Below are 14903 nucleotides of genomic sequence, written 5' to 3'. Positions count from 1 at the left end.
CAAATTGAAGAAACAGCATTGTCAAAGCTAAACATTGTTAGTTCAGGATCAGATCATCCATAAGATGGCGAACATGCAGCATATAGTAACACCAGCTGCATCTGCAACATCGGCAGCATAGGCGTCATTGTTAAATTTGGTGAAAAATAACCTTGTACATACTTTTACCTTGACAAAGGATGCCTCCTTCCAGAAAACACATGTGAATCATCTCATCTCATTATCTCTAGCTGCTTTATCCTTCTACAGGGTCGCAGGCAAGCTGGAGCCTATCCCAGCTGACTACGGGCGAAAGGCGGGGTACACCCTGGACAAGTCGCCAGGTCATCACAGGGCTGACACATAGACACAGACAACCATTCACACTCACATTCACACCTACGGTCAATTTAGAGTCACCAGTTAACCTAACCTGCATGTCTTTGGACTGTGGGGGAAACCGGCGCACCCGGAGGAAACCCATGCAGACACGGGGAGAACATGCAAACTCCACACAGAAAGGCCCTCGCCGGCCACGGGGCTCGAACCCAGACCTTCTTGCTGTGAGGCGACAGCGCTAACCACTACACCACCGTGCCGCCCCACATGTGAATCATTGTATAGTGATTTTGACGTTCAAGACAGCTGATCATCACAAACTGCAAATTTACACATTAGAAAGTCAGGTTGCAAATTGAATAACAGTTAAAAGAATAAAATCATGGGCTACAGGAAACAATTTAACATACATTTTAAAGTTTATTTGGTACTTATAAATGCACATGTGGTAAACAAAGATACATTCTTTTGGTTCACTGCATGTTTTATAAGGCCTCTGTGGGTATCCTAACAAAATTAAACCTTCATGCCATATCAAACCAGGTACCTAATTCAAGCAAATATATTTGCATAGAATACATTCCAATGTAGGATTCCAAAGCACTAATATTGCTAGACTGTTTTCGCTCAGATTGGGATAATATTTAGCAGGAAAGATCCAAGAAACAATAACTAACAAACCAAAACTAGGAAAAAACAAACAATGAATGGCTTTCGTATACAGGGAATTCTGAGACCTTTTTAAAGATAACTAGAGCATACGAGTCTTATTTTCTTGTCAGTTGCATGGTTCTTCTACTTTTCCTCAGGGGTCTTCATTGCCCCCAGCAGGCCATTGGCGGTAGTAAACAGATTGATGGGAGAGGAGCCATCTGTGATCAGAGTGGATTTTAGACCCAGAGCTTGCAGCATTTTAACCTACAGAGAGAGAGAGAGAGAGAGAGAGAGAGAGAGGAAAATGAGAAAAATGTTTCAGTTCTGGTCAAAATAAAATGAATAAATATGGCTAGGATACAATATGTAAACGATTGAATAAATAAACAATGAAATATTTCTAATAATTACAGCATTTATTAAAACAATTTAACAGTATTTTATAATCCCCCCCACACTCCACGAAATCAAGTCATAAATGAGCTGATAAGTGAAGAGGCGTGTAGCGCCGAGTCGGCTACAAGCCATGTACGACGAGATTGAGTGGAAGAACTGTTTTATTCTATCCACATTCACTGGATTTAGAGAAACAGCATTTTGGTGTATTTTTTTTTCTTTGCAAATTCAGTAAATAAACTTCATACAAAACGTCCCACAAAATCATTTCTGCTTAGAATGTAAACAAACTGGCAAAATGACAGTAGCAATTTGTGAAAAATGCGATAATTCTTGAATATTTTAAAAGTTCATACCATCAAATACTTTTATTCCATATTTTGTTGCTTTTTTGTATTTTTTGGGGTTTTGTTTTTGAGTAGAGTTTTTATTACATCCTTGGTTGGCTCCAAGAACACACTCCACCATTTTGTTTTTCTCTACTCATTGTATATGAGCTGATATCCTAATAAAAGTAGCCAATAATAGCACGCGACTGCTCATATCCAGTGAATATGGATAGAAATATATAAGTATATTACATTTTCCAATATTGACCATTTGGTGGCGCACTAGAAAACCAAACTGGCCACAAGTTATTGGAACACTGATCCACGAAAGTCTGATATGATCACTTTTCTCCCGGTAGTCAAGCCCCCCCACAAATTTAGACATGGCCAATTCCCCATCACACAACAGCTTCCACACTCCAGCTGACTACATATTTTCAAACTGCGGTTCGTGCATCGTTAGGGGGTGGCATAACATGTGGAGTAAAGTGCTATCCACCCACTTCCATATGCATGAGCTCACAGACACCCATAACCCATTGGCTAGTGTAACTTTAATTGAGAGTGGGACAGAGAGTATGCGATCTGGCCATGGATGGTTGTGGCATCATTGGGATTCAAACTAGTGTGAATGATAGTGCCACTCAGGAGCCAAAAAGACGTATACCTAAATAAACATACTGTACATACACTACCGTTCAAAAGTTTGGGGTCACTTTGAAATGTCCTTATTTTTTGAAAGAAAAGCACTGTTCTTTTCAATGAAGATCACTTTAAACTAATCAGAAATCCACTCTATACATTGCTAATGTGGTAAATGACTATTCTAGCTGCAAATGTCTGGTTTTTGGTGCAATATCTCCATAGGTGTCTAGAGGCCCATTTCCAGCACTCCAGTGTTCTAATGGCACAATGTGTTTGCTCATTGCCTCAGAAGGCTAATGGATGATTAGAAAACCCTTGTACAATCATGTTAGCACAGCTGAAAACAGTTGAGCTCTTTAGAGAAGCTATAAAACTGACCTTCCTTTGAGCAGATTGAGTTTCTGGAGCATCACATTTGTGGGGTCGATTAAATGCTCAAAATGGCCAGAAAAATGTCTTGACTATATTTTCTATTCATTTTACAACTTATGGTGGTAAATAAAAGTGTGACTTTTCATGGAAAACACAAAATTGTCTGGGTGACCCCAAACTTTTGAACGGTAGTGTATATAAACACACTAGTTCAGCCCGATCTACCAAGTCAATCCCCACCATGCACCCCATAGTTGGTGCCTCACTTAACCTAATAGAAATCGAGGGGGTCTCGATTTGCGAGTATGAGATAGTGAAATGTACCTGAAGCTCTGGTCCAGCTCTGGCCATCTCAGCCAGAGTATCACTGCCAATAGCATCTACCAGCTGTTTGAAACGTTGGCTTTCAATCTCAGCCAGTTTCTGCTGCTTCTCCACGTCCAGGTGATCTGTTTCCTTCTTATACTGGAGTTCTTGCTCACGTGCCTTTGCCAGACGCACTAGTTCAGCTTCCTAAGAGAGGATTAGTGCAAGAAAGGAGGAGTAGAATAAATCAGTTTAAAAAAATGATACGGACAGACGGACACACACACTTTCAGAATGCACAATTGTCTTTAATTTTAAATGCAAATCATGGTGTAGAGAGACTACTGCATGAACACTAGGGGTAATTAAATCAATCATCCTAACACGTTATTAAAAAGGAGAGAGAAAAGTGTCAAAAATATTAATTATACAAGAAGAAATACTTCCTGCTCTGTATCAGCACTGTAGATTTTATTCTACTGGGATGATGAAAATCACACACACACACATAATGAGAAAAGGCAAAAACATACCGCTTCTATTCTCTGGGCCTCGACTTTAAGTTTGGCCTCTTCCACAGCAGCCTCACCCTGGATACGTGCTGCCTCTGCCCTGGACTGAGCCTCTGCCTTCGCTGCTCCTGTACTCTCTACTGCAGCACTACACACACACACACACACACACATTAGAGGATACACAGCTAGCTGCAAGATAAAACAAAATCATAAATAATGCAGTTATAAGGGCTACTGAGTTGATAACTCATTACTGTGACAAATTTCTAACCCAATGCCTTTGCATTCAAGCCTCTAGTTCTTCAGCAAACCCCATAAGCCTCATACGCATAACCTAAGCTTGGCTTAAGTTAGAAAAGCATCTAACAAGATACCAACATGCAAATGAAACAAAGTCAACTGCCACTTTTCCCCCCTTCAGGCAAATCTGCACTGAGAGAGAGAGTGTGAGTGAGAGTGTGTGTGTGTGTGTGTGTGTGTGTGTGTAGCAGTGAGATCTTACCTGAGGGCCTCCAGCTCTAGTAGCTCCTTCCTGGCTCTCTCAGCCTCCGCCTGATCTGTGATTTTCTGCCTCTCCAGTTTGCCCCGTGCTTCCTGCTCCAGACGCTCTGCCTCATGCCTGAGACAGAGTAGTACAGAGAGAGAGAAAAAAAAAAAAGTGATCACAAGTAAATGCTCTAAAAAACGATGAATGACTCATCAAAATACAAAGGAGGGAGTTCATTCCAACAGCACATTCCAAATGCAAATTAGCATTTAACGTGTTAGCTTGAACCAATTTATGAGGAATTGTAATGCAAATGTATGCGAGTCATGTTAGAACATCAATGTTAGTTCAGGATATTAGCCGATTTGTCAACTGATTTCCTTGTGATTTTAACAAAATCATAAAGAGGTTCATACTTATCCAAAACATACTGAAATACCCTTGCTGAACAGGACGGGAGAGGAACGTGTCCCCTGCATTACTGAGCTTTAAAATACAGGTAGTCGTCGACTTACGACCTGTGCAACTTACGACCGATCGACTTTATGACCGTCTGGTTATGACTGGAAAGTTTTTCCCAGCTGAGCGTACGACAGTTTCCGCCCCAGCTCCTGGCCCCGCCCAGCATCCAGCCTCTCGTCGCGTACGACAGTTTCCGCCCCAGCTCCTGGCCCCGCCCAGCATCCAGCCTCTTGCCGCGTACAACAATTTCCGCCCCAGCTCCTGGTTTATGAAACAAGCAAATCCTCCCGCCAGCCCGAGCGCTGCAACAGCTGATGACGACGTAGACGACCCACAGCCAAGCACCAGTGATGCCAGCGGTCACCAAGTTTTGTATTTTGCTATGTTTTACATTTGTATTTTGGTATGTTTCAAACTAAAATGTTTTCTATTTTTCACACCTGTATTTCATATTTTTTGTTTTGCACATATTAAACAAATTGTACTGTACGCAGTGTAGTATGCAGTGTTTGACTTAAACCAAATAATGAGCCAAGGTAATGAAATAAGAAAATGTTGATAAAATAAGACTTTAAGATGATTACAATATCATTACACATCACAATATACTTGCGTTCATTTAACATAGGCCGACTTACGACCAGAACGGTTTACGACCGGTCAGTCGTAACCAAACACAGTCGTAAGTCGACGACTACCTGTATTCTTTGAATGCTAATTGCACCCCTAGCCACCATTTCTCTTATGTATTTATTTCCTTCATTTAAGAAAGCTGGGGGGGAAAAAAAAAAAAAAAAAATTATATATAGGCGCATGACTGCCAGATTGCTTAACCAGCATATTAATTTCATTAAAAGTATTGGCAGGAGAACCAAACACCTGGGATAAAACTTCTTTAATTAATTTAAGACAGAGTCAGCAGAAGGTACAAACATGAAGCCTGGTGTGTAAGCAGATGGACTATGGTACTAATTTTTCAGCAGCTAAATGATATATGGACCAAAATCACGACTCGAACTGAAGCACAATAGCAGATCTTAAAACATTATTCATCAATACAGTAAGTGAGAGGTGAGTGATGTGTACTGACCGAGCAGCAGCCTCCTGGGAGTTGGTGGTGATCTCAATGGCGAGCTGGACGCTCTTTTGCAAGGCGTCACGCGTGCGCTGGTCCACCGGCTCCACTGACTGAATGTCCACGCTGGTGATCACCAGTCCATTCTGATTGAAGCGCAGACTCGATCGTACTGCCAGCTTCTCGTCGAAACCAAACACAGCTGAGCAGATGATCCGGTTCGAGTTCTACCGGCAAAAAACACCAGAGAAGCATTAAAAGAGTTGAATAGACTCAACATGTGCATTAATTTTATGACCATGCTGACTAGAGACAGATGGGAAAGCAAAACCAGAGCATCAGCGATGCAGTAGCTCACACAGCTGTACCATGAGAAACCAGACTCGTTTATAAATAGCCAAGTTGTTCTTCCAAACAAAACAAATCAGAATCAAAATCCATTGAAAACTCAGGGAGGAGTAGGGATTTTTGTGAATTTTGGATGGATGACGGACGGATGGATGCTGTGTGATGGCAAGAGCTCATTAGCTACAGCCGGTGAGCTGCTAATAATAATAATAATAATAATAATAATAATAATAATAAACAACAACAACAGCTGGAATATCTGTTTTGACATTAAACACATATTTCATGTACAGTGGGGCAAAAAAGTATTTAGTCAGCCACCAATTGTGCAAGTTCTCCCACTTAAAAAGATGAGAGAGGCCTGTAATTTTCATCATAGGTACACTTCAACTATGAGAGACAGAATGGGGGGAAAGAATCCAGGAAATCACATTGTAGGATTTTTAATGAATTAATTGGTAAATTCCTCAGTAAAATAAGTATTTGGTCACCTACAAACAAGCAAGATTTCTGGCTCTCACAGACCTGTAACAACTTCTTTAAGAGGCTCCTCTGTCCTCCACTCGTTACCTGTATTAATGGCACCTGTTTGAACTCGTTATCAGTATAAAAGACACCTGTCCACAACCTCAAACAGTCACACTCCAAACTCCACTATGGCCAAGACCAAAGAGCTGTCAAAGGACACCAGAAACAAAATTGTAGACCTGCACCAGGTTGGGAAGACTGAACCTGCAATAGGTAAGCAGCTTGGTGTGAAGAAATCAACTGTGGGAGCAATTATTAGAAAATGGAAGACATACAAGACCACTGAATCTCCCTCGATCTGGGGCTCCACGCAAGATCTCACCCCGTGGGGTCAAAATGATCACAAGAACGGTGAGCAAAAATCCCAGAACCACACGGGGGGACCTAGTGAATGACCTGCAGAGAGCTGGGACCAAAGTAACAAAGGCTACCATCAGTAACACAATACGCCACCAGGGACTCAAATCCTGCGGTGCCAGACGTGTCCCCCTGCTTAAGCCAGTACATGTCCAGGCCCGTCTGAAGTTTGCTAGAGAGCATTTGGATGATCCAGAAGAGGATTGGGAGAATGTCATATGGTCAGATGAAACCAAAATAGAACTTTTTGGTAAAAACTCAACTTGTCGTGTTTGGAGGAGAAAGAATGCTGAGTTGCATCCAAAGAACACCATACCTACTGTGAAGCATGGGGGTGGAAACATCATGCTTTGGGGCTGTTTTTCTGCAAAGGGACCAGGACGACTGATCCGTGTAAAGGAAAGAATGAATGGGGCCATGTATCGTGAGATTTTGAGTGAAAACCTCCTTCCATCAGCAAGGGCATTGAAGATGAAACGTGGCTGGGTCTTTCAGCATGACAATGATCCCAAACACACCGCCCGGGCAACGAAGGAGTGGCTTCGTAAGAAGCATTTCAAGGTCCTGGAGTGGCCTAGCCAGTCTCCAGATCTCAACCCCATAGAAAATCTTTGGAGGGAGTTGAAAGTTCATGTTGCCCAGCGACAGCCCCAAAACATCACTGCTCTAGAGGAGATCTGCATGGAGGAATGGGCCAAAATACCAGCAACAGTGTGTGAAAACCTTGTGAAGACTTACAGAAAACGTTTGACCTCTGTCATTGCCAACAAAGGGTATATAACAAAGTATTGAGATGAACTTTTGTTATTGACCAAATACTTATTTTCCACCATAATTTGCAAATAAATTCTTTAAAAATCAGACAATGTGATTTTTCTGGATTTTTTTTCTCATTTTGTCTCTCATAGTTGAGGTATACCTATGATGAAAATTACAGGCCTCTCTCATCTTTTTAAGTGGGAGAACTTGCACAATTGATGACTGACTAAATACTTTTTTGCCCCACTGTATGTGATAAATTGAATATCTTCTCACTAATTCACCTTGTGAAAGTCATCAAACTGCACTGAAGCCACAGCTCCTCTGATCCTTGAAGCAATGGCTTTACAGGCGTCGCCCACAAAATCAGGCACGGAGAACAGAGCTGCTGCTTGTGCTGGGTCTGCATGGTTCTTTCTCTCAAAGTGCCTGATCATGAGGAGGGACAAAACATGGTGTGATTTATCTACAGTATGGACTGAACATTAAAAACGGTCACATCTACCAACCAAATTTGCCCTGATTTATCTCCATTCTATCATGTTAGGGATAAACAGAGCACTGCACCCAAGCTTTTTGACTGAGCCATTTCAAATATTTATGTGAATCAGAAACAAAAAGCATGAAATGGTGTTAATGGTGGTTCTAAGAGAGACTCTTCTTGTGTAGTAGACAAAGTATATGGAGAAGAGAGAAAAGGAGACAGAATTAAGAGTGCAGCAAATGGATACAAAAAGTATTGGCAGAGCTTCTTGGCAACACATCACATTCACTTTTGACTTCCAAGTTTCAGAGGGGAACGGTCAGGGCCTTCTAGACCTTCAGAGAAGGCCCAAACATATCAGCATTTCAAATGTTATATTTAATTTCTTTCATTCTTTAAATCTCTTTCATAATTTCATTATAACTATTCTCTCTGGCCTTATTTTCTATAAAATCTGCTTCAGAAATGAAAGGGTTACTGTCCTGAAAACATTAAAAAGTGAGATTTTTTTTGTTTGTTTGTTGTCTCTAGGCTGAGGAGTTTTGAGCTGGCTCACTTATTGGTTAGGACTTCATTGCCGGGACAGAAGGCCATGGCAGTGTATGTTTATGTAGGAAGTGACGGATGAATTAACCAATCAGATTTTGATTTATAGTGGGAGGGACCAAAAATTTATCGCCCTCAGCCTGCTCGAAGGCCAATGCTAGTGGTCAAGCCAGTGCTATCGAGATCAAGTAGCACAGGCTAACGACTGAGAAACTAAGATTTCTGTCTCCAGACGCTTCTTATAGCAAGATCAATTTCATATGAATAAAGTTTTGTGAACTTCCTCAGCTCCCTCTATTGTCTCCTCATCTCATCTCATCATCTCTAGCCGCTTTATCCTGTTCTACAGGGTCGCAGGCAAGCTGGAGCCTATCCCAGCTGACTACGGGCGAAAGGCGGGGTACACCCTGGACAAGTCGCCAGGTCATCACAGGGCTGACACATAGACACAACCATTCACACTCACACCTACGGTCAATTTAGAGTCACCGGTTAACCTAACCTGCATGTCTGTGGGGGAAACCGGAGCACCCGGAGGAAACCCACGTGAACACGGGGAGAACATGCAAACTCCACACAGAAAGGCCCTCGCCGGCCACGGGGCTCGAACCTGGACCTTCTTGCTGTCGACAGCGCTAACCACTACACCACCGTGCTGCCCTCCCTCTATTGTAAAATATGTTGATTTGTTGGGTTCCACTATCGTTTCTGATGGGGTGTTAATTAGCGTAACACATCTGTGGACATTATCATGCTTGGGATGTCTGGAAAGGGGTAAGCTGGCTTCGTGAATCCTACATGGACAATATTCATGCATACAGTATTTTTTTTTTAATGCCCCCCCAAAGATATGTTTTTTTTTTGATGCAAGAATGTTTCGACACACATCGACTGTTTGTACTGGATCAAATATTAAAGTGCACGACTATCGTAGTCCGTTTTCTCACACAGTGTAATGTAGCCAGCCTACTGAACAGTATGTATCCTACAGTATGCAATTTAAAAAATCATGCTTAAGGTGTCTGGAAAGGGGGATGCCAGAATTCTTTCCCCTGTCTCTGTATGTTGATAGCCTGGTCATTCATCATTTTCCAGAATAAATGCCGACAGATCAACTCTTCATCTCCTCTGCATCATCTATTAGCCACACAGACTTTGTTATCATTAGGAGTAACTGACTGGTTATTGTCGGTTACACACACTCGCCGTAGTATTTTTCACTCAGACTTAAATATTCATTTCCCTCTGTAATTTACTTAGTTACTTTTAAAATCAGGGCGGCACGGTGGTGTAGTGGTTAGCGCTGTCGCCTCACAGCAAGAAGGTCCTGGGTTCGAGTCCCGGGGCCGGCGAGGGCCTTTCTGTGTGGAGTTTGCATGTTCTCCCCATGTCCGCGTGGGTTTCCTCCGTGTGCTCCGGTTTCCCCCACAGTCCAAAGACATGCAGGTTAGGTTAACTGGTGACTCTAAATTGACCGTAGGTGTGAATGTGAGTGTGAATGGTTGTCTGTGTCTATGTGTCGGCCCTGTGATGACCTGGCGACTTGTCCAGGGTGTACCCCGCCTTTCGCCCGTAGTCAGCTGGGATAGACTCCAGCTTGCCTGCGACCCTGTAGAAGGATAAAGCGGCTAGAGATAAATGAGATGAGACTTAAAATCAACGTCGACAACTACACACAATGGAGCGACCTGGCAGCCTGCCATTAATCCCTTGCAAAACCCTTTGCCCTGTTGCTTTTTTGGTGTCTGGCTAAGTTTTGGCTGAGCTGAAGTCCCAGCTCTAATAGTAATGGTTTGCTGCTACCAAGGTTACTCATATTATTGGTTATTCTGGCTGTAATATTTGCACCCTCTTTTTTTTTTTTAAATCAGAATCATTGACACTAGGTGTGAATGTGAATGGTTGTCTGTGTCAGCCCTGTTATGACCTGGCGACTTGTCCAGGGTGTACCCCGCCTTTCGCCCGTAGTCAGCTGGGATAGACTCCAGCTTGCCTGCGACCCTGTAGAACAGGATAAAGCGGCTAGAGATAATGAGATGAGAAATCAGAATCATAGGAACATAGTGGCGTGCTCTAGTGTAGCATATTCCCCCTCCCAAGTGATAATACATGATATTTTCACACAGAGTGGAATACCCTGAACACCCCAGACAGAGAGATAGAGGCACTTTACCAATTGTAGGCGAGCTGGAGCTGCAGACGGGCATGGTCAGCGGTTTCTATGGTGATTATGTCAGTGCAGAAGTCGGGGCCGAGGAGCAGGCAGATGGCTTTAATGACGTTGGCTCTCTTGGGTTTCTCTCCAGACAGAGACAGAACTGTGAACTGCTCATCGGGACCCAGCATCACCAAATCAGGCCCAAACACCACCCTAAGACAGAAGAGAATGAGTTTATCAAAAACAGTTTTTAAGCAAATATTGGCATCAAAGAGAGAAAATTGTAGTGGTGGAAATTTCCAGTGCTGCGAATGCAGCGTGTTGTATGACATTACAGTAATATCATTTTTCGTGACGAAGCACATTCATTAATTTATTCACCTTATTAAATAGCTGCTTTATCCTGGGAACACTGGGTGCAAAGTGAGAACTCACTCAGAATGTGATGTTCTGCCAGTTCATTAAAGGAGACCACACACACACACACACACCTAGGGGTAATTTATACTAGAATAGTGGCTAATTATCCTTCAGGGAAAAATAGTCAAACTCCACTCTTAAGAATACGTCCTTCAGAAAGCATTTCTTAAGACACATCACTAGAATCCTAGCTTCTGAAACATTAAAAATATAGTTATCTGAATGACTGGCACAATGATTGACAAAATTACAGATGTCTCCTTGTCCTGCTGTTTTTTTTCTTGTTTATAGAGCCTGGATCACCACAGAGACTGGAGTATTCCCATAACATGAATGCGATGTGTTCCCACAATAAGATAAGGGAATGGTTTGATGGTAAAGATCCATTACCTGGCTTTCTTCTCCCTGTAGTCGTACACCTGCACTGCAGCATTATGAGGAACGCGGTATGACACCACCTTGGTTTTGTCCCGGGGCTCATCAAGGGCGTCATCGTTACGGTCAGAGCGGTGGGCCAGGGGGTCACGCGTATTGCTAAGCAACTTCTCCACATTTGGAGGGAGTTCCTTTTCCCACAACTCCTCATCCTGTGTCAGCATGTAGGTGCGGCCAATCACAGCCCGTACCTGTACATCATGGGGTACAAGAGAAAAAAATAGTTTACATAGCATCTACAGGCCCATTTTCATATCAGGTCTACACAATACGGTAATCCAAGACTTTTTTTTTGGTATAATTTAACCAAAACAAACAACTGACCATGACTATTCAGTAATTATTACAAATAAACTTAATGCTGTTTGAGAGATCTTCATATGACACTAACAAAAATCTGAATATCCTTCTTGTACAGCACTTACTAGTGATGAAGTACACTGTATGCACATTGTAATGCCCATCTCTAAACATTCACAGCTGGGATTTCATAAGCCGTCTGTGGGCGTGGCTCAGACCTATAAATGCTTCTATTGCAGGATAGTAAGACTCCTACACCCATTCTCTTAATGAGTTCAAATTAATCAGCGTGCACTTCCTGACCAGATACCGCAAGGCAGCAAGATTTATTAAAAAAATAAATAAATTATATTTTTCTCTGCCTGACCTTGCCAGTCTTGATGCCGCGCACATATATTCCTTCATTCTCGTCCAGTGGAATGGCCTGGCGTCGCAGCAGGACCTCTACAGTGGCAGGTGGCACATATTCGATTGGCCCACGCAGCATCCAGCGATCTCCAGGACGTCTCTGCACAGCTGCCTTTTTGGAGCTCCCCTCTTGCTCCTCTTCCTCTTCGTCCTCATCTTCGACTTGCTGATGCAGAGATGGGGAGAGAGGGCTTAATTAATGAATTAAGGGGCTGAGAGAGAGAAGGAAGGAAGGAAGGAAGGAAGGAAGGAAGGAAGGAAGGAAATGCAACGCCCGGAGATGGGAGGAGATGAACATGGCTGCATGTGAACCATGCACCGAGTGTGTGTGTAGGGCTGTATGTGCATATAGCAAAGTAATTTGACAGACAGAAATAATATACAAAATAATAATAATGCAACGTAAAGCAAATTACAAAAGGAGTGAAGAGTAAATGATTGGGTGCGAGGTTTAAAAATGGTATGATATTTAATAAAAGGGGGAAGGACAGAAAGATGAGGGCTTAATTAATGAATTTCCAGATCTCCATGAGATCAGATGTACACTATTTTAATCTCAGTAACAAATTTTTTTTTTAAATTGCCTTCACTACTGACCTTTCACAATGTTCTTTTTTTTTTTTTTTTTTATACTGTATGCCTGGCCAAGTGATCGTGCATGTTTTGTGAGGGTGTGTGGTGTGCTCATGGGGTGTTGGCAAAGCTGGCAGTTAAACATGCACGGAGGATTCTGGTTAAACGAGTAGTGAGTGTATTTAAGCACCAACAGAATTTTAACAATCTGTATATCTTTGCTGCACATGGACTAACTGGGCTTTCACACAAGCCCATTCCCCCTCTTTATTTTTCAGTACTCATACTGCTCTCCGTCTCACCGCCTCTCGATCAGTGAAGGCCTCCACAGCACGTAGCACCAGTCCCTCCTCTTCAGACAGCACGTAGATATCCTGTATGCCGTTCTCCAAATGCTCGCCAGGCCGCAGGAAGAATGAGCGCTCACCCTGAGAAACACAGACACGGGTAGATATTTTACATATTTTTAAACCATCAGTGCGGCACAAGGACAAGGAGTGTGGACTTTCTTAAAAAATAAAAACGGAGAAAATGTGCCCAGCTTTACTCAATGAAATGCCAATATTTACTTATGCTACGTAACATTTCCCAGCAAATTAAGATCAGTCACTAATATGAGCAAAATAATAAAAATACCTACAAATAGAATTAAAACAAGTATGTAGCCCTGCATCCTCATCCTAAGGATGATTTTCTCATTTTGTCTCTCATAGTTGAGGTATACCTATGATGAAAATTACAGGCCTCTCTCATCTTTTTAAGTGGGAGAACTTGCACAATTGGTGACTGACTAAATACTTTTTCGCCCCACTGTACATACATTTTTTTGGATGTTAGTTAGTTCAAACTTGCATCGTACCATATTGGTTTAATGCTAACTTGGTTGGTTGTTTGGGAAACGCACCCCTGAACGTGAGCTGTAGATATTTATGCTCAAATCCACTCAAAGTAGGGGGCGGGGCACCATCACGCTGTGTCTTTAAATTATATTAATTTCTTATAGGCCTACTTGTATTTCCTAGAATGTAAATGTGAGGAGTGACATATAAGCTATGTGCAATGTACAATATTCTTAATATCCACTGTAGATTTTGGTAGGTGTGTTGGATATCTCTGTAAAGCCTCAGCTGCGCATGCCGCCTGGCAACGCGCACCCTCGCTACGTGCGCTAGGTGAAGGATCGGTCAGTGGAGAGCTCAGCTAAGCTCAGCATGTTTAATTCCCCAAGCCAATGACAAGAACTTTCGTGAGAAATAACGTGAACGTCTGCATCACGCGGGATTTGCGGGCGGGAGCAGGACAAAATATGGCAGGCGTGGGCGGGAGCGGGACTGAAAATCATAATTCTTTGCGGGAGCGGGACTGCACAATGCGGGAGCGGGACTGAAAATTCTGTCCTGCGCAGACCTCTAATTTGAGTCTCTCTGTGTTAAGAAAACATAAAAGCAAATTACCTTCACCACTCTCTTCTGTCCAAGCTGAGGCTTTCCATCTGGCCCGACTGGGTCCAGGATCACACAGTACTCCCTGCTGGTCAGTGTGGTCACGTCTACCACCCCAACTACCTCCTCAGCCACAGAGGGGATGTGTGCTTCTCTGTCCGCCAACGTCACCAGCCACTCCTCCCCGGTCCTTCTGTCTCGCCCTCCTGCATCCCTGAACGGACGCAGAGCACGCACGTGCAGTGCACGCTGACAGAACAACAGCACTGGCAGATTAAAATTTAATGAAAAATTATCCAAGATAAGCAATGAGTAGACACACATTTGGTTTGATCTCTTAGGGTACAATTTCGTTAGCATAATGCATCTGGTCGATACCACACACGAGCTCTGCAACAGATGCCAAATCCATCCAAGATGTTTGATTATGAGGGCTGAAACAGGTCCTACAATGAGTGCACCAAATCAGTGGCAGACATGCCTAAAGTTAGAACAAACTAGAAAAGCACTCGGAGAGCGCAGACCGCCGCCAAGCAGCTCATCTCGCAATGATAAAAAAATCCTTTAAAAAAAATCCTGGATCCAG

At 42.8% G+C, this 14903-nt stretch overlaps 1 protein-coding gene across 1 annotated transcript in view; it reads right to left on the bottom strand.

The window, feature by feature from the left end:
• Positions 1-718: 718 nt before the first annotated feature.
• mvp (major vault protein) overlaps positions 719-14903 on the bottom strand; it is a 29966-nt gene continuing 15781 nt past the window's right edge. The window contains exons 7-17 of the mRNA XM_060901801.1: positions 14330-14566; positions 13178-13303; positions 12262-12468; positions 11550-11785; positions 10755-10952; positions 7836-7980; positions 5575-5786; positions 4038-4154; positions 3554-3680; positions 3039-3227; positions 719-1236 (exon numbers count right to left, since the gene is read on the bottom strand). Of these exons, the coding sequence (XP_060757784.1) occupies positions 1114-1236; positions 3039-3227; positions 3554-3680; positions 4038-4154; positions 5575-5786; positions 7836-7980; positions 10755-10952; positions 11550-11785; positions 12262-12468; positions 13178-13303; positions 14330-14566 (1917 nt within the window). The 3' untranslated portion in view covers positions 719-1113. The remainder of the gene's footprint in view (positions 1237-3038; positions 3228-3553; positions 3681-4037; positions 4155-5574; positions 5787-7835; positions 7981-10754; positions 10953-11549; positions 11786-12261; positions 12469-13177; positions 13304-14329; positions 14567-14903) is intronic.

This window comes from Neoarius graeffei, chromosome 20, assembly GCF_027579695.1.
Source record: "Neoarius graeffei isolate fNeoGra1 chromosome 20, fNeoGra1.pri, whole genome shotgun sequence".
NCBI classification, from domain to species: domain Eukaryota; kingdom Metazoa; phylum Chordata; class Actinopteri; order Siluriformes; family Ariidae; genus Neoarius; species Neoarius graeffei.
The sequence above is the reverse complement of the archived record's forward strand: the minus strand, read 5'-3'. Positions and strand labels throughout refer to the sequence as shown.